General features: G+C 35.7%; 1 protein-coding gene across 7 annotated transcripts; it reads right to left on the bottom strand.

Annotated features, from left to right (window-relative positions):
• Nucleotides 1–10,968, bottom strand: LOC104613234 (protein argonaute 10-like). Of its 7 annotated transcripts, none has more exons than XM_010280970.3 (22): nucleotides 10,830–10,968; nucleotides 8,684–9,279; nucleotides 8,202–8,410; nucleotides 7,817–7,966; nucleotides 7,579–7,712; nucleotides 7,239–7,348; nucleotides 7,001–7,107; nucleotides 6,431–6,569; nucleotides 6,198–6,314; nucleotides 5,377–5,484; nucleotides 5,211–5,282; nucleotides 4,513–4,635; nucleotides 4,229–4,388; nucleotides 3,981–4,102; nucleotides 3,724–3,861; nucleotides 3,486–3,628; nucleotides 3,341–3,403; nucleotides 2,051–2,114; nucleotides 1,828–1,963; nucleotides 1,634–1,707; nucleotides 857–983; nucleotides 1–328 (listed from the first exon to the last, which is right to left on the bottom strand). In XM_010280970.3, exons 2-22 carry the CDS (start codon nucleotides 9,170–9,172, stop codon nucleotides 144–146), a joined length of 2,970 nt encoding a protein of 989 aa, XP_010279272.1. In that variant the 5' UTR covers nucleotides 9,173–9,279; nucleotides 10,830–10,968; the 3' UTR covers nucleotides 1–143. The 7 variants fall into 7 exon arrangements, with proteins under 7 accessions (XP_010279272.1, XP_019056009.1, XP_088751239.1 ...); XM_019200464.2 differs by having other exon boundaries at nucleotides 10,821–10,958; XM_088895113.1 differs by having other exon boundaries at nucleotides 10,696–10,866.
• Between the last annotated feature and the right edge of the window lie 11,496 nt (nucleotides 10,969–22,464).

The raw sequence follows: 22,464 nt of genomic DNA, 5'->3' as shown, positions 1-22,464 counted from the left end.
TTTAAAATCGGACCTATTAACCTTACATTAATAATAATAATAATAATAATAAATACAAGGAGGGAATTACAGAGATGGAAGAGTGGAATATGGAAACCACATTCAACCACTCTTTTCCCAAAACCATATCACCTTCATATCACTTAACAATAGAACATTACCCTCTTCACATTCTCCTTGAGGGCTGGTAACGGCCTAACACCTGACTCCCCCATTTCTCGAGTAGTCCGGGCTGATGCTTGACAAACACCACCGTTGTCCTGCACATCTGGTTCCATGTAGAACCGAGCTCGAAATGCTGCTAAATGTGCATAATATGCAGGAGGAACTGCACAAGTAAATATCAGTTTGGCCATTTAGTAATTGAGATTAGACAAAAGCTGAGTTCAGGTAAGCTGAGTGTGCATAATTAATGATCAATTTTGATAATTGTGTTTGTATACAGTGCATGATATAGAATATGTAAGGAATTATTAGTGTTCCTATTCAAGACATGAGCTAATGATCAATATTGTAAGAAATTGATAGTCCTACCATCTAATTTCTCCACTACTACAAGATGGTATATGCTCAATGTCAATCTAGAGAAAAGCTGACATTGCGTTGGTAAGAATAATTTCTCCTAAAATGATAACCCCATAGCAAGTTTATTCCCTCTTTTCCATTAAGAGAGCTTAGACCTTTTTCTTTTGGGTAAGAAATCTTTAAGCACTTGGCTATTGTAATAAACAGCAATCGGGGGGCTTCATGAATATATTTGTCATTTCTCAAAGACTATGAGAGAATATGAAAGACAAACTACCAATACATCATCTTTTACATGGTCATGAGAGAATTTTGTAAAAGAACGACTTACCAACAGAGACAGAACGTGTACATCTTGCATACGTGTAACAAAGATTATTGGTCAAGGATTGAATTCCATCTGCTGTAAAATTGTTCTCATCCCACAGAACATGGTAATGGGCTGGTCTACTCGTTCCCTGTCAGATGGCAAGGAAAATGACAGGTGAATTTAACTGCGAAAAGCACTCAACTGAGCTTAATTATAAAAGAGGTGGTAAAGATGACGCATGCATGTATTATGCTTATGCAGGCTATGTACTTAGCATTTTCCAACTATCACCTTGCATATCCAATCATTAATCCTATCATCAATAAGAATCGTTTTTTTGAAGGAAACAAATCACAGGCATAAGGTGAAGCCCAAAAATGCTTGGGTATGTGGTTCACCTCTCATAAGGTGAAACCCAAAAAATGAGAGACATAAGGTGAAGCCCAAAAAAAAATCAATAAAAATCATTCAATATGTGGTTCATCTCTCTCATAAGGTGAAGCCCAAAAATCAGAGATCAATTATCAGAATAGATCAGAACAGCCCAGTGGTATATATTTCCTTCAGAATGTAGCTACAAAAGGTAGTAGGACACTATCATGATAAAATCCAAGTTACATTCTATCATTTTATGGGGTAACTTTAAGAAACAAGGTCGTTTGGTGAGGCCAGGAGGACTTAGTAGAAGACTTTTCATTTGTTTTTCCCCCTTCTCTTCACTTGTCTGATCCAAAATGAAACACCTTATTTTGTAAAATGTATTTCTAAATCAACAGAATGGTTCAAACGAATAAATACCTGAATTCCAGCATGGCTGCAGAGGTAAAAGTCAAACTCTGTAGGGTGACATATTTTAGAGTCAACCACTGTGCCTGAAAGAAAAAAAGAAAGAAAAAAGAGTTAGATGGATGATCCAAAATAGCTTCTTTATTTCCTAGCTATCTTTTTGGTATGCAGGAAAGTATAATTTCACTGTAGAACTTGAACTTTACCAGGTAAGATGTTTCCACTCTTGTCAGTGCTACTACGATCCTTGTGGTTGTTAGCAAATAGTCTTGTGTGATGTCTTTTTTGGACCACAACAAAAGTCACTGGTGGTTGGTAGTTTGGTTCTAGTGAGGCACAAGCCTATGCAGACGGGTAGTGTTAAAAAAATATTCTGATTTAGTTTTGGATAATTTTAATTAATACAACATGAAAGTTAACAAGACCCACCTTCCGAATTGCATCTAACTCGTAGAGTAGAACTTGATAGAATTGCCCTTCACTCACACCATCCCTGCTCGAAATATCCTCACATAAGGCAAGAATATGTATATGAAAAACACATGAATGTATACGTATCATTATGTTCTCTATCAATCAAATGGGTGACTAAGTTTGATTGATGACTATATCACCATATTTTTTCATGATAGCAATTGCATTACAATATATCATAACAAGTAAGGCATAAACCCAGGGCAGCTCCAAATTAAACCCAACAATTAACCCAATCTTACTGCAAAGCCTAACCACAAATGACTGACACCCTAAAACAAATCTTTCCTGACTACCCCTCCCCCACCAAGGGCAGCAGCAGAAAATGGCAGTGGAGATACATAAAACACATTAACTTTTAGCCTTAGAATTGAAAAGATACTCACATTACATGGAAATAGCCAAGTAACACCCAGCTGACAGACATTCCACCAAAATCAAAAACTGATGTTTTGAATACATAACTACAGTTTATTAGGTCAACATTTTTTTTCTATTTTATGCTTAAAGGCTTATCAAGATAGAGCATCTAGGATTCTTGTCCTTAAAGGGTCCATGCCTTTTATTCATATGTATGACTGACACAGGACTGTCCATCTGATAAGGAGCCTTCTGCACCTGAGAACTTTATAGAGCCTTTGCCCACATCTGCTGTAGAAATGTTGACATCTTTTGCTAAAGAAATGAGAGTAATCTTTAGGCAAGGCAGTGCATGGCTATTGGTCTGCAAATTTCCAGTTTACGACATGGTTAGTAATGACTCTTTTGGGGGTTAACCCAAGTTGTAATTGTCAATGAACCCCACACAATGACCACTTTTATTACATGGATGGATTCCTAGATAGAATGTTCTAAGAATTGTATTAATTAAACTATTTTCGACATAATATTTACTGCTTTCTAACTTGCATCTGTTGATTTAGCTATTTAATTGCTTTGTTATACTTGTATCCATCATATCAAGCAATAAATATATAACAAAAACATAATGACCCCAATCTTAAAATGTCAAAAAACATTTACAGCCACACAGGCTGGTTATGAGGTTGTAATTACTTGGTAATTAAGTCACTAAATTCCAACTTATTTGCAAGAACTACACTCCTACTGTTGCAATGAATATTTCTTCACTCTTTTTTAGGAGAATCAGGATGAAGTAGTGTATATTAATATTAGGTTGAAGGTTTGCTTGTCCTTAGAACATTGGAATAAAAAATTGCATGATAATTAACAACTTCTATTGACCTGTAGAATATAATCCTTAGTGGCTTTTGCCCAGTTGCCTTCCGAAAGGAAATCAATAGGTCCCTACATTAAAAAGGAAGAACTTAATTAGATGAGCATGATTTACATAATGAAAGTTAGGATGCAACCTGAGAGGGAGTTGTACCGAATCATTCCACCACTGACAGTGCCACGTACAGGATCATGCCAGGTTTTGTACAAGTCTTGTATGAGCTCCTGTCTATGAGCTTGGGCACAAACCAGACCAGCATATTTTGTGACTTCGGGCCAGTCTTGAGAAGCTACTACCTACAGCCAAAACTAACAACTGTCAGCATTCAAGATCTTGATTTGCCGATGAAGAGAAGAATTAAATAACTTTTAACACATTTGACTGATCTTACAGCAGCAATTGAGGGGCTGGAGTCTTCTCCATTTTCTGGATGAGTGACATCTGCTCCAAATATTATGGTTGGTATATCACTAACCAATGGTATCTTCCAGCTGATGGCATCCAAAAGAACAGTATTTCTTCCTCCCATCTGCAACAAGTGCATGGGAATATGTATGTAAAATGAAGCTCATATTTGTACGTATGCATTTTTGAGTTCATATACACATTGATAAAGTATTAGTGTATTACTATAGAAGTTGTTCGCACCTTAACATTGATTTTCAGTGCCACATTAGCCAGATACTGCTTGTTAATCTTGAAGACATGCTTTGTCAGACAGCATTGTGATATTAAACCTAGATCTGTTTCACATATCCGCTTGAGATCACCTGAAAATAAAATAGAATTATGGAAAATATCAAATGGACTTCCTTACTGTTGTAATTCCAAAAACCAAGCTCAAAATATAACTTAATGAATCAAAGTCACGAAATATACAATAGCATATGGCATACCATATAGGGAACCATTGCTATCAGGTAATATTGCTAGGAGTAGCTCCAACTCTTTCCCTTTGAGTTTGTTCATTGATGCATGATAAACGTGCTTCAGAGCCTTCTCTACTTGTTCGGGCTTTGCTGTATAGATTGGGATCACAGGCTCTGTATTGAATTCCTACAGAAGAACATATATTATTAAAAAGAGCAAACCAACAAGTTCATTAATCCAAAAAAAATGCAGAATTAGGATCATCTTCAAACACATCTCAAGATACGAAGCTCAGAAGTGAGAGTACTACCATGCCAGATATTTGACACATTTGAGCCAGCTCATTACAAAATCCACGAGCAACACTTTCTTGAACACTCCTTGAGAAATTGATACATGCCCATCGGTTGACAGTGCTTCCATTAATCATTTTCTGTTTTTCCACGCAGCAGGAGACCAATGAATATAAGCTCAGAGGTAGAAGCAGTAATGGAAAGGAAATTAAGAATGAAAGAGGAATTTCTACGTCAAACCAAACTTGTGATACACGTACAAGTGGAAGCCATGAAAAAATAAAAAAGGATAAGAAAAAAAAAACGAAGACAAATCATAATTGCACCATATCCCATTTGAGCTATTTGTGGTGGTTTAAAGGGATGTGAGGATTAACCAAGAAAGCCATCGTTTGATAACTTGATATAAAAGAGAATGCAGAAAAGATTCTGATGGAAAAACTGGTATACAAGATTCGAAATTCAACTCCAATGACAAAGGAGGACAGAAGTCAGAACCACAGCATTGGAATTTTCTATTCATCATTTTCTTTTAGTTCATAGTCCTAATCTTTCTTTTTCCCATGTGGTAGTGGTGGGATTGAGGATTTGGAGAAGTTAGCCAATCACACTGAGTTTTTGAAGGAAGTTTCTATAACAATGCCAGACATGAAAACTAGAAAATACTAGCTCAAGTGCACTTATTGAACAAAAAAATTCAAGCAACAAGATATACCTTGTTCATCATATTCCACTGACCAACTTGAGGTAAACAATCTTTTTCCTTCCCAGTATCATGATATTTCAGCTGCAGAATGGTAGAATCAGACTTTGACCAACTACCAGAAAAACTCTATATTTACTCTAATCAAATAATGGTGTTTTATAAGCTGTAGTACTACCCAAGGAGCAGGCAGAATCCGAGCCTCAACAGAAGCTAGCTTCTCACTGATTTTGATCCCAAACTCCTTTGCATATGCATCTTGGTCATAAGCATTATGTTGAACTGTCTGAAATTGTTTGAGAGGTTATCAAAAGTAAAATGTTACATTAAGCACATTAAGATACGGGTATTCATAAAGCATATTTCATGTAAAAGAAAATAATGGGATAGAATACTTGATTAAGTTTTTTTATAGATATAATAACTTTATTGTTTTTTATTGATTGTTATAGATATTAGCAAAACTGACCTCTACCAACCAAGGTTCAAAATATCGATACAGGCCGATATGCCAGTAGGTATTGGCCTGTATCGGTACTATTTTTATGTGTTTTTTTTTCAAAACTGGTTCAGAAGGACCGATTTAAGGCTGGTCTACCGTCTGAACCACTTGTCGACCTAAAACACCCCCTGTAGGAGCGTATCAGGAAGGCTCCAATACGATACGTATTGGCTGGTATGGGCCAAAATTTTGATCCTTGCTACCAACTACATTAAGATCTGGAAAGTTGATTGCAATTGGGAATTTGCTTTAATCAGAAGAAACCAAACATATTAAATTTAAAGAACACAGACATGGGAATCAGAACCCAACACGTCTCCAAAAGTCTGACACAGCATGACAAAGAAATGATTCATGAATGCATCTATGGGTAAGTATAAAATATTAACATAGAGTAGTTATATTCACCAATTCAGTTATATCAGAGATTCATATTCTAGAAAATATTTGAAAAGATATAAATCAGCAATTAAAAAAAGGAAATTATTAGAAAATACCTGCAAAATGTCATTTTCCCGATCCCTAGGCCTTTGGCATGTAACTTTCAGAAGAGCAGTTATTTGCCTTTCATTCAGTCTTTTTGTATATCGCTGCCCCTCAACAATTTTGCAGGCCTAGTAAATCACAGTCATGCAAATAGCTATTTGGACAAGATTCTAGACTTACAAATATCCTCCCACAAAAGTCAATATGCTGCACACATGTGATTATGAAACAATACTATCTTTACCTCCATTGGCAAATAGTTTGCCTTCTTCTGATTCCCAACTTGAAGGCAAGGAAGATGTGAATGTTGAATGGTGAAGCCATACATTTCTTGAAAATATTCAACTACCGATTTCATTGTTGATTTGTCATCAACAGGAAACCTGCCAGGTTCCATGTTGTCAATAATAGAATCACTATGAATGTGATGTGTTTGATCAAGGAAATTGACAAACAGTAATCCATGAATGCAAAAGGGAAAAAGTCAATGTAGTTCACTTTGTCATTCGGGCCTCTAGAAATAAACCTGAAATTATTATAATGTAATTCTGAGCAAAGAAAGTGAAACATTGAAAAAAAAATTGTTTCCCTGCATAAATTTGAAATTTGTCAGATGAGGTGCTAGCTCCAAACCAGTTCACCAGTTTTGCCTTAACCTATTTCCATGGAACAAGTTTTAGCTCAATGGACCTCTCTGCTATTCCTATGCTCCTTTCTATTTGAGAATAGTCAAGAAAACAAGGAAGATAGTCTAAAAGATACATGCAAGATATGCGAAATAGACAGTGGAGTGTGTGAGACAGAAGCATCTTACACCAGTTCTCTTGTAGGTTGTGATGTTAGTCCTGAAACTCGGTACTTTCTTCGCACATTTCCTCTATGAGTCACCTCAACTTTCACTCCCCTTAGAGCTTTTTTGATCTGAAACAAAGTTTCCAGATAAAAGGTTTCTTAAGTTGAATAAAAGGCTATGAATACTGAACCCCAAAAACGGAAAACAAAAAATGAAATGTCGAATCTAGCTACCATCAATTACACAAAACCAACAGTACCTTTACACGATCAGAATCAGACAAGGGCCTTGACAGAACATCCTTGCCCAGAAGTTGAGCAGCAAACTCAACTACAGGGAGAGGCTCAATAAATGCTGCAGATGACATATCTATGGAATAGGGGAAAAAAGATAAAAATCAGGAAAATGAGTAACACAATAAAGTTATGTTTGGTTTGATAAAAATAAGAGAGAAACATAAACTCACCAATATTAATTTCCCTAAACTTTCTGTTTCTCTCTCATTCTCCATCAAACCAAATACAGCATAGGGAAAAGAAGGAACAAGAAAAATGTATCATGTATTCATCAGCAATACTAATTAGGTGATGTTCACTCACCAATATTTAAGGACAAACCCATCTGTGTTGGTCTTATACTTTGGTAAAACCCACACCATGACTCCAATCCTTCCCCAAGCCGCTGTGGCCTTCTTATATCAGGAGAAAAGAAAGATCTCCCAACAGGGCAGTACCTTGAAGTGCAGGAATTGTGAGACTAATAAGAACTCAGTTCGGTAGTGTCATGGATTTTGCACTAATGGGGATCAAGATAATAATCTGTTTCAAGAAATAATACCTTTTAGTTGAGAGTTCTCTTAGTACAATGTCAAGAATCTGAAGAGCTTCCTGTGGGGCATCTGCACGTTTACCAGCTAAAAATTGGCCCAAATGGTGCAAGTCTGCTCGAGCAACAAATTTGATCACCACTTTATATTCTCTCTCCCTTCTGAAAAGACAAGAAAAAGGTTGTCAATGGGGGACAGAAATACCTCTAAAGAGAACAACAAAAGAAGCAGCATAGAGACCAACAAAATTATAGTTATGAGAGGGAACAAATTTTATTTTCTCTATCTACTTCAATTGAAACTTATGACTCAGAGACTTCGAAGAGATAGAAGCAAGAACATTAAAAAAAGGGAAAAAAAGAAGATAAAAGGATTAATTAGACAGTGAACCCTTACTTTGGACCACTGATTCCATCATCTTCATCCGCAAGTTTGATATTAAATTCCTTGGCAGCAAAGGGGAGTTCTCCTGCTGTGTATAGGCTCTTTCTTCCATCATATGCAGGCAATCTCATTCCCAAGTCCGACTCTCTATACAGTTTCACAAGCTCGGCCATGATAGCTCTACTCATAGACTTTGAAACCACTTCAGGAATAATGGTAACCTGCAAGAAAAATTAAAAAAAAAAAGACAATAAGAAGAATACAGATAAAATCCAGACTAAAATCTGATAATAGAACCAAAAGGAAAAGACAAGACTAAACAGGAAATCTAAAACCGGAGTGCCCTTATAATTCAATTCTCAGTAGAGTATAAGAAGAGACCCACGTGAAAATAAATGAATTTCCAGAGCTAGAAAAGAAAAATCCTACCCCATCTCTTGTGCAACTCAATTAACAGACTAGGAGAAGAAAACCCATCAAGATAGATAGCTTACATCATACTGGTTCAGGTCCTTGTCTGGTAACTCTGCAAAGAAATGGTTGGCTTTTACTATACACTTTGTCCCTACTTGACCGTACCCAGGCCTTGGGGCAAATCTCAAAGCTTTGCTTGAAGAAGGAAAAGCCATCTCCATTTCACAAACATGACCCCCATCGGAAGATCCACTTGAAATTTCGGTTGACAGAGTCTCAACAGAGTGACCTGCAACCGGTTTATGAGCAATGGTGCAGGGCCTGGAAGTTGGTCGCATGACAGAATCGCCTTGGTCGGATTTTCGGCCACCTCTTCCTCTCCTCCTACCTCTATTCCTTGAAGGAGGTGAAGGGTGTTGTTCAGCGGTAGTATTATGGGGTTCTTGACGAGGTGGGCCTTTGCCATTCTGAGCAGTTTTTGGTGTCTTTTGAAACGGATTCATGGAGTGGATTTGGGGTTTGATCACAAGGTGCTGCTCTGAGCTTTCTTTCATCTGTCTTACGGGCATGGCGACTGAAATTTATATGCTTAACGCCGTTTATGCAAAAAGGCCTTCACGGCTTCACCAAGTAAACGACTCCGCCTTCTTTTATCTCAGGTTTCAGACAATCTGTACTGAGAATCCAAAAACAGGGAGAAGAAAGACATGTCAGAAACATAACTTCAATTGAAAAATAAGTAAATAAATGGAAATAAAGATAACAATACATCACAATTATAAACAAAGAGGTGAAAAAAGAAGTGGAGATAAGGTCAGTCTTTGTTGCAGACTACAAGCTTTGCCATTCCTTCGCAAAACAAAATATCGAAAATCTTTCACTTATGTTTCGGCAAAATATTTCAAACTAAATCAAAACCCAAAACAAGACTTCCACTCAAGTCTCTATTATCTGGGAATCAGAGAAACATGAGAAAGGGACAGGCAAAAGATACCCAAACATAAATTACAGTAAATAAAGATGTCCACTCAATTTTCAGCTGAAGAACTCATACACCCATCTAAACAAAGTCCCAAAACACGAAACCCAAAACCCAGACTTGCGGCTGAAATTCAGCTCTGAGACTGAAAAATCATAAAGCTGAGTGCAAGGCAATAGTATTTGGTAATAACTAAACTTTCTCCCATTGCCTGTGGCCCTTCTCGGTGGCCAATTAAGCGTGAGCCCCGAAAGAAAGAACATGAACATCAACAGTTAAAAGACGAAAGCCAAAGCAAAGTTGTAGCCATGAGACTAACGAGTAATTCTTAACCGCATTTTCAACCATGTTATGTCAGAAAAAAAGAAATACATAGTTGCACACTACACATTCTACAGAGAACATTGAGGCCGAGCCAGAAAGAACTATGAAGGAGAAAAATCCAATCCTCGACCCAATTTCTAACTTAACATCTCCAAAAACCAGAACAGAACATGCGAAAAACCAAATCCTAGAAAGGATAAAGGACTGACGAAGAACATTGAAAACCAGTAATCTCACCTGGTCAAATGTTCAAATTCCTTGTAATCCAACAAAATAAGACGAAATGAAAGAAAACGATAAGGAAACAAAAGAAGAGAAACATTTGAACATACCAGTTACAACACAACTCAACAAGAATTAAAGGGGCAGAAAGACAACAGTAGCTTTCATTGAAAAACCAATGCCCTTCAATCAAACACCGCGAAACTCAAAAGATAGCTGCCAGAGAACGTGAGGAGATGGAAAGAGAAGAGAAAGTGGAAACAAAAGATGGGTTTGTGGGGATTCAGAAAGAGAGAGAGAAGCGGAAGAGCTTATGAAACTCATACACGCATGCAATTGCTTTTGGTTTTTTCTTTATCACGTGTAAAAGGCCCGGGAGGGCCTGCTTTGCTTTTTAATGGTCTCTCTCTCTCTCTCCCTCTCTCTCTGTGTTTGGCTTTGGACTGACCGCGCAGCCTCGGGGACGTAACATGGACTCATGGAGAGAGAAAAGAATTCCATATTTTAAAGAAAAAAGCGAGAGAAAGACAGTCCAAAAGAACTACTAGGGATCAAAAGCAATCATACAGCGAAGAAGAATAATTCGAACTTGCAGTCTCCCTCTCCTGCAGACCCATCCCCACCTCAACTCAACCCCTCTCCATACTCGTCTCCAATCTCTATGCACAACCAAAACTTAGGTATCCACTCACCATTCTCACCTTTGGATGTTAACGGTCGATTCGCCGGAATGAAATCAGAAATCACCTCCCCTGTGTTTGCAATTTTGTATGGTTTGGCTACTTTTCCGATTAAAGAATAAAGACGTGATGTTGTTCATGGCGAACCACTAGGCTGTTTTGCATTCTGTTACTAATGGATTAGTACTCGATAGGGTCTACACCGTTGGATGGTCCCTGTGAGGATTACAATGTTAATTCGAAAGTTTCTCTCTCCAGTCTCCACCCCGAAGTCTTAACACTTAAAGGTGGTACCTTTTGAGACTCAACCCCATGGGCCCCACTGCTTGGGCTAAGATGTTTAATCATACATGAGTGCTGATTGTCTTCTAGCGCATTATCATAACATTTAGAGTACATGAACATCAGAACATCCATGGATAATAAATACACAAAATCATTACTTCTGAGAGCACTTGAGAGTGGTGGAGAGCGAGAGAGAGACCAAGCTGCAAGCAGTATGGGCTTTGGCCTTTTTTTAGAGTAAAATGGATGGACCACCCCTCAAATTTCTGATAGTTATGGTCAACTTATTTGAGTTCAAACAACTACTAATGCTTTCCATTGAACACATGAAATAATATAAAAACAAAACGAATGTAATGGTAATACCCTTGATTTGTCTCACATAAAAAAAAAAAAAAAAAACTCAACTTTAATAAATATTAATAATTAAATAATAGAAATTTTCCTCAACTTTACAGGAAGTTGGGAGGGCTTTCGAGCAGCAGCATCCTGTGTTCCGAGGTGGGTCTCATTCAGAAAGCCATATTTGGTGAAAATTCTAAGGCCATTCGCTTTTTTAGGAATCTATTTACTCAGGTAAATGTAATTCATTTACCCGTCTTATTTTTATTTCCCAAGTAAAACCATAAAATCTACTATTAAAATGAGTATTTTTATCTCTTCTAAATGTTGCCACTTTTTATCATGTAAGAAAGTTATTTATCTAAGGAAAATATTTTTTTTATTAATCTCACATAAATCTGAACAAAGAACATCAATATCTTGGTCAATGAGAACAAAAATACCATTGATCAACTTTCCCCCTCTCAAAATCAAAAAAAAAAAAAAAAAAAAAAAGAAAAATGAAGAAGAAGAAGATACCCTAAAAGTCAGTTCACATCAATGTTTGAAAAGACATTTAACTCTAAATAACTTATCTGAAACAAGGTTTTAAATATCAAAACAGTGCCTATAAGGCATATCGGCCTATATCGATGCTTTTCTTGTGTTTTATTTATTTTTTAAAATTGGTTTAGAGGGATCAATTTAAGTCTCAGCTGCCCTCTGAACCATGACCTGACCTGATGCACCCCTTACACCCCCTATAGGGGCATATCGGGAAGGCCCCGATATATAATGATATTTTGAACCTTGATATGAAACATGATATTCAATACCGATGGTTTTTAAGTAATAGCTCAACTCAAACATAAAAACCCTCCCAAAGGGAACCTCAATTACAACTCAATGACTTAATTACTAAAAGACAAAGCAATAAATCATTCAATTCAACAATTTCAACAATGAATATATCATGTATTGTTTGTCGTGGGGTTCGCAAGCTCAATGTACCTCACTCCCATGGCATGAGTGAAGCCATTGAAGCCATTATTGGGCAGATGGAACATTGTACCGCTTAGCATTGAACACATGATGGGAGACTATTGAAGAGATTGAGTGCATTTTGAGGCAAAAGGTTGCAGCTGAAATGATGGGAGTATTGAAAACCATTGAGATTGTGAAGGACAACCAAACCATTGTTGAAGAGATAGAACTGTGTAATGTATTTCTACATATCACTAGATGAACATCTTTTATTTAACTGTTATTGGCGTCTTTGTCTTAACAAACAGGATAGGAGATTAGGAGGTTTGTCTTTAGGCTTAATTCTCTCTCTCTCTCTCTCGATGAAAAATCAACATCTCTTGAACAAACTCTTGGGAATGGGATATGATTCTCTATTTTCCCCTCTCATGCAATTTTCTGTGCCAAAATAAATGATATTGCAGAAAACTCTTTGCAATAATTTTCCATATTTCTAATGTTAACGCCCACTAGGTTATAAATCCCCTTTTGTGTTCAACATTTTATTAAGTGTACGTAAAATAAATATATTTATTTTATATTCTTTCTCTTTTTTTATTAGGAAAGGAGCTTGGTCTTTTAGAATTATATGTTATTCGAAACCCAAATATATCAAGGATTAAATAAATTAAAAAATAAAAGGAAATTGTTGTTTCCACTTTCCAGCTTCATTAAAAAATAGAAATACAAAGCAAAAATAAAAACAAACTTTGTTTTTTTATATTCACCAAACAATAATGACATCCAAAAGAATGGTAGTAAATGTCTGAAAATTCATTGTAGGAGTAATTTTGTAGAAGTTGAATGTAAAGATGACATAGTAGGCACAAATTTCAGTTGGAAGATTTCTTTTCTTTTTGGTAAAGATTTTGTTTTTAGATGTGCCCCCATCACTATCATTATTTTTTTCCAAAAAAAAAAACCTCCTTTTATCTCTTAGTTACAACTATTTTTAACTCCATTTTTTCTTAAATGCATATACAGAGGAATGTTGTGGCTGCATAAGTATAATCCCCCCTTGTCATGGGTGGAAAGGAAGCAATTTACGTTACGCCATCTCTAATTTGCAAGATGTCAACAAGCTGATTGGTAAGGTCTTTCATTAGTTGTGGCGGAAACTTGAGATCGAATTCCACTTGTACCTGAGTTAGGGAATGGGTTACCCCCCGTTGTACAGCCCTTGAGAACATACAAAAAAAAAAAGTAATCAAGTAAGAATACCATTCTTTTGGATGCAGCATAACATCGAGCAGGTTATATGCATTCAAGATTGGTCATGAGTACAATGAATTGCGCAATGCAACCTTCAAATTTTCTGCTCTGCTCCCAACATTAAAACCCTACTTGTCAAAACCTTATCCTTGGGAGTTGCGATCCCAAATTCCTTTTTCCTTGTTCGGGTGGAGTAATTTTATTTTAGGAATGAATCTGAAGAGGCTGTGGCACAATTTTAGAAATAAGAAAGGGGTTCTATGCAATTTGAATTCTTACTTTTCATTATTAAATTAAAAAATAGAAAAAACGGAGGATGGGGGAATGATGATGGGCTTGTTTTGTTTTGATTTGATATTATAATTGTTGGTATGAATATTTAGGACAAGTGAGGGGGATATGGATATTGGAATTTGGAAGGGAGTTTCCAAGGGAGAGGCCCGTTTTCCCAAGTAAGCACTAAGGACTAAGGACTAAGAAGAGAATGCTTATGGTGGGTGGGACCCACCAATCCACACATAAAAATAATACATTGCTTGCTGTTGTCTATGATTCCCACCCACCCTGTTTATATATTTGTTAAAAGTAAGTTTGTCATTCTCACATTGATTTAGTACAATTGTACAAATAAATAAAAAAACAAGCAACAGTGATTAAGGGTGTTCATGATTCGGTTAATAGGCAATTTTTGTAAATCGAATTAGTATCATCGATTTTTTCATTTTTTCTAAATCAAAACCGAATTGGTATCACTGATTAACGGGTCCGTCAATTTCGGTTTTTGGGTAGTTTGGTTCTTCAGTTTTTTAGTTTTTTATATTTATAATATATATTATATAAATATATAATATTATATTATAAATAATAAATGATATATAATGTATTATAAATATTTTAAAATATATAATATATGTATATATTTATATATGATGAATATATATTTATATATAAGATATAGAAATTATATGACATATATTAAAAATATATAAAATATACATATAAATATATATATATCGGTCGGTTTGGTTAATCGCTAATTTTTTGTGGATTAATCGAAAATCGAACCAGTCCTTCAGTTTTACAAAAATACTAAACGAAAACCAAACCAATCAATTCGATTAATTGCATTTTACAGTTCAGTTTTTTCGATTTAGTTTGATTTTTTGATTTTTCATAGACACCCCTAACATGATGCAAAGTAAAGCCTATTCTTATCTCCAACAAAGCCAAATCTCTCTCTCTCTTCCTTGGAGGTATCAGGTAAGAGATTAAAGAGGTTATACATTGTTTCTTTTGTTTGTTTACCCTTTTAAAATGAAATTGAGGCTGCATTATTATTAGTCCCCACTGAACATTTTAGTAGTAGTATAGTGATTTAATTTAATCTGGCCACTTTTGTTGCAGTTCATGATTAATGAGTCAAGGTGGCTCCATAATGAAAAAGAACATACTTGATGTCGAGGAAACCACTTTTCTACTGTAAAAGTTTGAGCATCTTCCCACTCCAATTTGGGTGTGTGGGCACAGAAATCAGACAGCACTCAACAGTAGCAGCAGCTAGCGCATCAAGAATAGAGTAGATGATGACATGAAACTAAACAACAACTACGTGCTTATATCCAATTTGCATGAAATGATTGCAGAAGCGACTTCTTACAGGTGGTAGACTTGGTAATTAAATCCAACCCGAAAAAATAGGGTTAGGGTCTCATATTTAGCTACTTGAATGTTAAAATGACCCGATCTGACCCAATCTGAAAAAACTGGGTTGGGTTAGGTTGGGTTTGGGGTCAACCTGTTGATCTGATTGAAAGTCTAATTGAGATTATTTATGCATTGTTAGAAGTTTCCACTCTTTAATTTTTTTTCTATTTAGTTTTTAATCTTTATTGTTTACACTTTAAATTGTTAAATGTTCAAGTTTTTTATTTTATATTTGGAATTTTAAGGTTCATTCATTTAATTTTAGCATTTTTCTTGTAGTTTTTCTTTATTTTTTTAAATTTTAGTTATTTTTTGAGATGACCCAAATTGACCCATTGGTCAACCCTAACCCAAACATTTAGGGATAGGGTCTAGCATTTGATAATCCAAACCGAAATTCAACCCGACCCAAAATCAACCCAAAGTGTCTTGACCCAACACGAACCCGACCCACCCAACCTGATTGCCAGGTCTACTTACATGAGTTGGCATACACTATATATAAACAACATTCATTCAATTCATATATATACCAATAATATAATCACCTACACAAAGTTTTCTCTCATCAACCAACATGCACTTTTTGTCCAGCCTTTGCTAAACTATAAACACTGACTTCTTTGATGCATCTGTCAGATTTTAATCTCATTAGAGATAAAATCCAATGAGTTTGATTAGTCAATTATATGAGAAATTACACCTACACACTTGTTTTGGAAAATTACTTTTTCTTACAAAACTAGTTTTGAACTTATCCCACATTGAAAAATTACAAGAATTGTTTTGAGTTTTTTTAATAAGAGCTGATTTATACTCCTTAGATAAAGAGAGGAGAGTATGGAGGCTTTTTATTGCGCAACGCACGTGTACGCGTGTGCGTGCGTGCGTGTGTGTAGCGCAATGAGGCGCATTTTACTCATTAATCATTGATGTGATCAATGGCCACGATTCAAGAGGCACAATTCAAAGTTAACAATTATTAACGGTTAACTACCTTTTAAATAGTCATAATGTGATTCTTCAGAGATTATTTAAAGAGCACAAATCAAACATTTGCACACATACAACATTTTCGAAAATCATTTTCTCTCTCTCTTTCAATCCGGTCTGCTATAGTTTCACAAAAAGTTTTTTCGAAGGCTCTTCAATTTTACTGGTTACAGATTCTCACCCAAGGCTTTGTTGTATCCTGGGAATGGATTTGCTTGTAAGCCAACATCAAACTCAATGAAATTGAGTGGGGGCAAATAACGTTCTAAAGACAGTGTCCTCAAACGCGTCTCAAAACTTCTCCTCCAAGTTTCAGTGACCCCATTTCCTAACAGCATCTACATTGAGTCGTGAATCTATTCATTAGTTCATAACAAAGTCTTAACATTTATTGTAGGAATGGCAAGATAGGGCCGACATGGGGAGCCTCTCCACATCCCCGTCTCCATGAAATTTCCATCCCCATTTGAGGTTTTCTCCATTTCATCCCCGCACTTTTTATGATGTTAAATTTGTTTTATTTTTTATTTCAGGTTTTTTGTGTTTAAAAAAAAAGATAATTACGATTTGCAATTCTATCAAAATATATCCAAATGCATTCAAACATTGTTATTCATATTTTTAAAAATATTAATATAAATATATATTATCAAGCAGGGAAAACCCATGAAGCAGCGATCAAAGACCACCATGGGGGGGAAGTGAATTGGGGCAATGGGGAATTTCCTATATAACAAATAGGCAAATAAATTAATAATTTTGGAGAGCAATAATCAAAATTTCTTGTTTGAAATGCAAACATCGGTTTGGTTGTAATTATTAATTGTGATCCTGTATGATGCAAAATTTGCACCTTTTATCTCATGTGTGCTCCTCATTGATAGTGCAAGTTTTGCATCCTAAAACTGATTCAATTTACTTTCCACCTTACTCTTACCAACGATATCATATGTACTATTTTACTATAAATTACGTGTTGCGATGGAAGGTTGGGAGTGGGGAAGGAGGAGATATGGGTCTCCAGCGAAACAATTAAATATAAAATAGGAAAAGCTTGGAATGGAGATAAAAAATTCTGTTCTGTTCTGCTTCTGGTGACTGGTGTGGTAAACGGATCTCAGACTTAGGACCATCAACAACAATAAAACACGCGTGTCATTATGGGCTTGGACTTTTTGAAACTATTTTTTATTGGTTTTTTTTTGGGGATCCAACAAAGTATGATATTGACGCACGCGTGTATCCTGTATCCTATAGGCCATTCATTACTTCTCCGAAGTGGCTACGAAGTTGGACTACGATTAAGGGTGTGAATGAACCGGTTTTGGATTCGATTTCGTTTAGTCTAAAATTAATTTGAATGGATTGAACGGACCAATAAAACATGTTAGATTAGATCAATCTGATCCAAAATATTTATTAGATTGGATTGGATCATTAGACCTAGTCCGTTTGTAACAAATTTATATTGGATTGGTTGGATTAAGCTAATGTCTGATCTATTGATATAAGACAAGGATAAATGTATCAATAGAACAGGTTTGAATTTAAATTAATTTAAATCAAAATGAATTTGAACAGATTAGACAGTACAAACATTAAATTAGATCAATCTAAATTGATTCAAAACATTCACTGGATTAGAATGAACCTGATCCATTTATAATGAATTCATATCGGATCAGATCGGATTAAGACTAAATCCAGTCCAATTGACGCCCCCTAACTCTAACGACTCTACTCGCTGCCGCTGGGTTGGGAGGCTAGCCAAGTGAGAGTGAAACTTGAGAGAAATAGGAGGAATCGTAAGAGAGAGATAGAGAGCATGACAATCTTTATTTTGGTGAAAGGCTTCACGCTTTTGGATGATTGTTTTGATTCAACGACGCCACAGTCGCCAGGGTGTGCTGTTTGCGTTGCCCTCCTCCCGTGCTTGGTCGTGTCGGATTTCCACAAACAGCATTTTTGGTACTTGGTAGCGTAGCTCATCATCCATCACTATAAGTAATAACTATAAGGGCTACAATCTCTCTCTCTCTCGGTTCAAATCCCGGAGTGGACCAGCCGGTCAGATCGGACGGAGCTTGTCCCACCCTGTAAACGGGTCGGACTGTTGTAAAGAATCGGGTGGAGAAATAACTCAAAGAAGGAAGTTCCAATTTTCCGCCTTTTTGGCTTTCCTGTATATACCAGATACGTGTTATCTGATGTCTGTGGTCCAATCGAATTGGCAAAGACGCAGGAGCAGGAGGAATCGGCAATCACATTCACACACCTCACACCTGGGCACAAGACAAGACTTCCTGTCCGGGTTTTAACTTTTAAAACGTTGATATCTCAAAGCCAAATAAAACAGCTGCGACCCGATCTGATTGATGTGAACATCAACTCAGGGGGTCCTGTTCGATGGACTGTTGTGGAAAAGTAGCGTATAGAAGAACGCTATTACAGCCTCCCTAATCAAATGAAAATTTATTCATCATCAGTATTCGGTATTCAGTGATGGTGGGTCCAGAAAAATAAAAAACTTGTCATGTACATATCTTTTCAAGGGTCCCGCCATATCTACAGGCCAAGATGTTGTGAAGGGTGTCGTAATTTTCATCGGCGTGACAGTTCCGGTGATGAGGGCAGCAACAGTAGCTAGTATCGTCCTGAGTGAGAAGAGCCAAGCGCCCAAGCCTGATACGTTTTGTACTTTTGTATATGGGAAACATGGGACGGTCGTCTGTCTGACAATCATATATATTCAGGTGGCCGGCCTCTCATGTGTTGGACGTTAATGGGTTGGTTCTGATTCGAAGCCCTCATGTTATGTTTTATCCATACCTACACATGCAGATGCAATTCCCTGTCCCTGTGGATACACATAAAGCCACCGCAACTCTGAACCCATCTTTACTTGGTATGGTTATATCTTGTATGCTTCTGCTCCTTTCACAGCATATCGAGAATCAAACTCAAAACATATATGAGATCTCTCTTTCCTACTCGATCCTTTAATTTGACTGGTTGGGACATGGATGGTGGGGCTAGCTAATTCTCAGAATTCAAAAATTATCCCTAGCTATGCCAAAAGACCTGACCGGGCTATAAACACATTCACACTGGTATAAGTTGTTTCTCATGCCAGAACGTACCCCCTACAAGGAGGAGTTAAATTCAGTCAGAAAAAAAAAAATCCATCCTTATTATCCAAGGTCATAAAATATCAATACAAGCTGGGATATGCCGATTGGGAAGTTTCGGCCTGTATCGTGCTCGCCAGTTTAAGATCTACCCCCTCTCCTCTGATGAACCAGGTCAGACCCTGAAACACTGTAATAAGGGCATATATATTGGGAGATTGCCGATATGATGTTGATATGTTCTAATACGTTGTTATTTTTCTATCTTCGGAATTTTGTTAAAACAAATTAAAATACATTGGATGCTAACCATACCAACACAACTTGTATATGCATGTTAGAGCGCTTTCAAAAATAAATCTATATCTATACTATTTTAAAAAGTACCAATAGCCCTTAAAAAATTTTTGGAATTTTAATTGAACAAATTTTGCCCCTTTGTATTAATGTTTTTATCTGAAATTTCATGGAGTGGTTAGTTGGATATATTTATCTCTCTTTTAATTAATAATGAATTGTAACTTAAATTTAATGGAGTTTTAGCTAGATGTATTTCTCTCTTCTAATTAATATTGAACAAAACCATTGTTATTTGATCATCTATAAAATAACTATTTAATAATTTTGAAATGTGGATTTTGAGTGTGTCTCCACAATTTTAACTACGTTTTTTGGCAAGGCTTTAAAAACCAACCCAGAAGCAGAACCATTTTGATCGCTGGTTTCTAGGTTAGTGGTTTAACCATTTGGGTCAAACTGTTTGACCCACAACATTAATTTTTTGAGAAATTAACCCCATAATGCCTATATTAGATTCATATTCTAATTTATAATTTTTGTTCCTGTCGTTGCATTAAAATCGAGGTTTAAAACTTAAAAGCCTATGATGGCTCATTAATTGTATTAGAAAATCGGGGACTAGGGGGAGAGATAAAAGGTGAGATGTGAGAGGTGATAGCGAGAATGTGTGTTAGAATAGCAAAATATAATAGGGGGTAGGGAGGAAGAGAGAGAAAGAGAGATGTTAATTGACCAAAAACCCACAAACTGTTGCCCAGGTCGAACAGTTTAGCAGTTTGACCGCCTAGGTCAACAGTTTTTTGGCAAAGTCAATGCTTTTTTCATAAAAAGCAGTCCAACCCAAAATCGAACCCGAAACTATGATCAGTTCCTAGGTCAAACAATTTGATCATCCGATTCCATCTGGTTTTTAAAGTTGTGGTTTTTGGGTTAGCTTTTCCATTGGTTTATAAGTAGTTTCTACCCAATTTCAAGATGTTTGAAAGGGTCTCATCCGAAATATTCATTTCAGAAGGTCATTTTTTTTTCTAAAAAAATTGCCAGATAGGCTTTAAAAATTGATTTCTAAGATTATGAGCACCCCATATTTGGGTGCTCCAATTATTCAAGGCATAATTGATAAGAATGCTCTGAATAACATCACAACTAAAATTAAGAAGAAAAGTTAGGGTTAGAAATTGAAAACTCTTTTTAAAGATGAAGGAGCTATCCTTATCAAACAAGTTTTGAATGTGATTCTTCTATTTACAATGTGCCAACTGGCCAGTTGGTAAGGCCTCTTGGTGGTTGCAGCTAAGAGACTTGGAATCACCCTACTATTTACAATGCGCTCCTGGCTAGTTGGCAAGGAGCAATTGTAGTACAAGTTAAAGAAGGATTTACAAATTAGTGACTTTTATTTTGGGGAAAACCATTAAGAACCCCTAGAGTTTCTAGAAAATCTATAAGAAGTATTTTCCCCCTTTGTGTTAATGCTTTTGTACTTGAATTTGAGGAAAAATCAAGTATTTTGTTGATTGTTTAAAATGATATCAAAATAGGACAAATTGAGCCCTCCATTGTTAACTTCTTGTTGAATTGTATAACAGGACATACATGGAATTCTTTTATGCATATTAAATAACTATACAACATGTCTTTTCTTTTTGATAACTCACAACGTGTCTAAATAGACATCTATAAATCACAGAACTTGATGAATTGTAATTTAAATTGTATGGATTATTTAGTTAGACAAATTTAACTACTCTAGACACTTGGAGCTACATGTTGATTTGTAAATGAATTACAATTTATTTGGAATTTATAAGAAGTGGCAATAGATCTCTAAGGATTTTACAATATATATATATATTTATATAAATTGAATACTATTTTTTATTTCATTCCATTCTCTCTCATTAAGTCTTATATTTAAGGTAAGTTGATCTTATTGAATAATATGTTTAATGTATTTTTGTTCCCCATCCATAAATTTCACTAATTAAATTCACGAATAACAATTTTAATAGTATAAAAAACTTGTATATTGAAAATCAACTTGGAAACAAAACCGGTTTTTAAGTATGATAAATAAGAAGAATTTTTATTAATGATAGAAAGAGAATGCAAAATTTAAAACTGTCTTAGTAATGAAACTATTTTCCTGTTTGTTAAATGATGGAAATAGAATACAAAAATTATGAAAAGAAAAAATTAGTGACTATTCCATCACCCTACTAAGCAAATCAAATGATAAAATGGTTTGGTTAGCTAAGTCACCATATTGTTGGCCAAATCAATGGTGTTTTATAGACAAGTTATTTGGTGGAAAATGAACCTAAAATCTAAGTCAACTAACAATTCAATTAGTCTAATCAGCCTCTAGGCAAACAATAATTCAATTAACTCAATAAATTGAAATTATTGATATAAGGTATAGAATAAGAAGATTTAATACAAATTTTTAGATTGAAAGGCAATAAATCACCAATATATATACAACTATTATTGTTGTTGTATCATTTGAATTTACCACGTACACAATTACTAGTAAAAAAGACTTAAATATGTTGAGCAGACCAAAATCAAGGATTTCGGGCTGTTCATCTTTGGCACAAGGATAGCATTAAACAGTTTAAACAAGTAAATATTCTCCCTTAATCATCTTATTCATTCTCAATTTAATTACTATGTGATGTGACATACCA

The sequence above is a fragment of the Nelumbo nucifera genome, chromosome 1 (assembly GCF_055504915.1).
Source record: "Nelumbo nucifera cultivar China Antique chromosome 1, China Antique-T2T, whole genome shotgun sequence".
NCBI classification, from domain to species: domain Eukaryota; kingdom Viridiplantae; phylum Streptophyta; class Magnoliopsida; order Proteales; family Nelumbonaceae; genus Nelumbo; species Nelumbo nucifera.
Note: the sequence above shows the minus strand (reverse complement) of the source record. Positions and strands in the feature narration are given on the sequence as shown.

Excerpts from the sequence above, each read along its gene's own strand:
- LOC104613234 (XM_010280970.3), bottom strand. The coding sequence starts at position 9,172 with ATGCCCGTAAGACAGATGAAAGAAAGCTCAGAGCAGCACCTTGTGATC. Across the intron at positions 7,108-7,238 it reads CTGATTCTGATCGTGTAAAG|ATCAAAAAAGCTCTAAGGGG; the intron begins GTACTGTTGGTT and ends ACTTTGTTTCAG. Across the intron at positions 5,485-6,197 it reads GGGAAAATGACATTTTGCAG|ACAGTTCAACATAATGCTTA; the intron begins GTATTTTCTAAT and ends AAACAATTTCAG.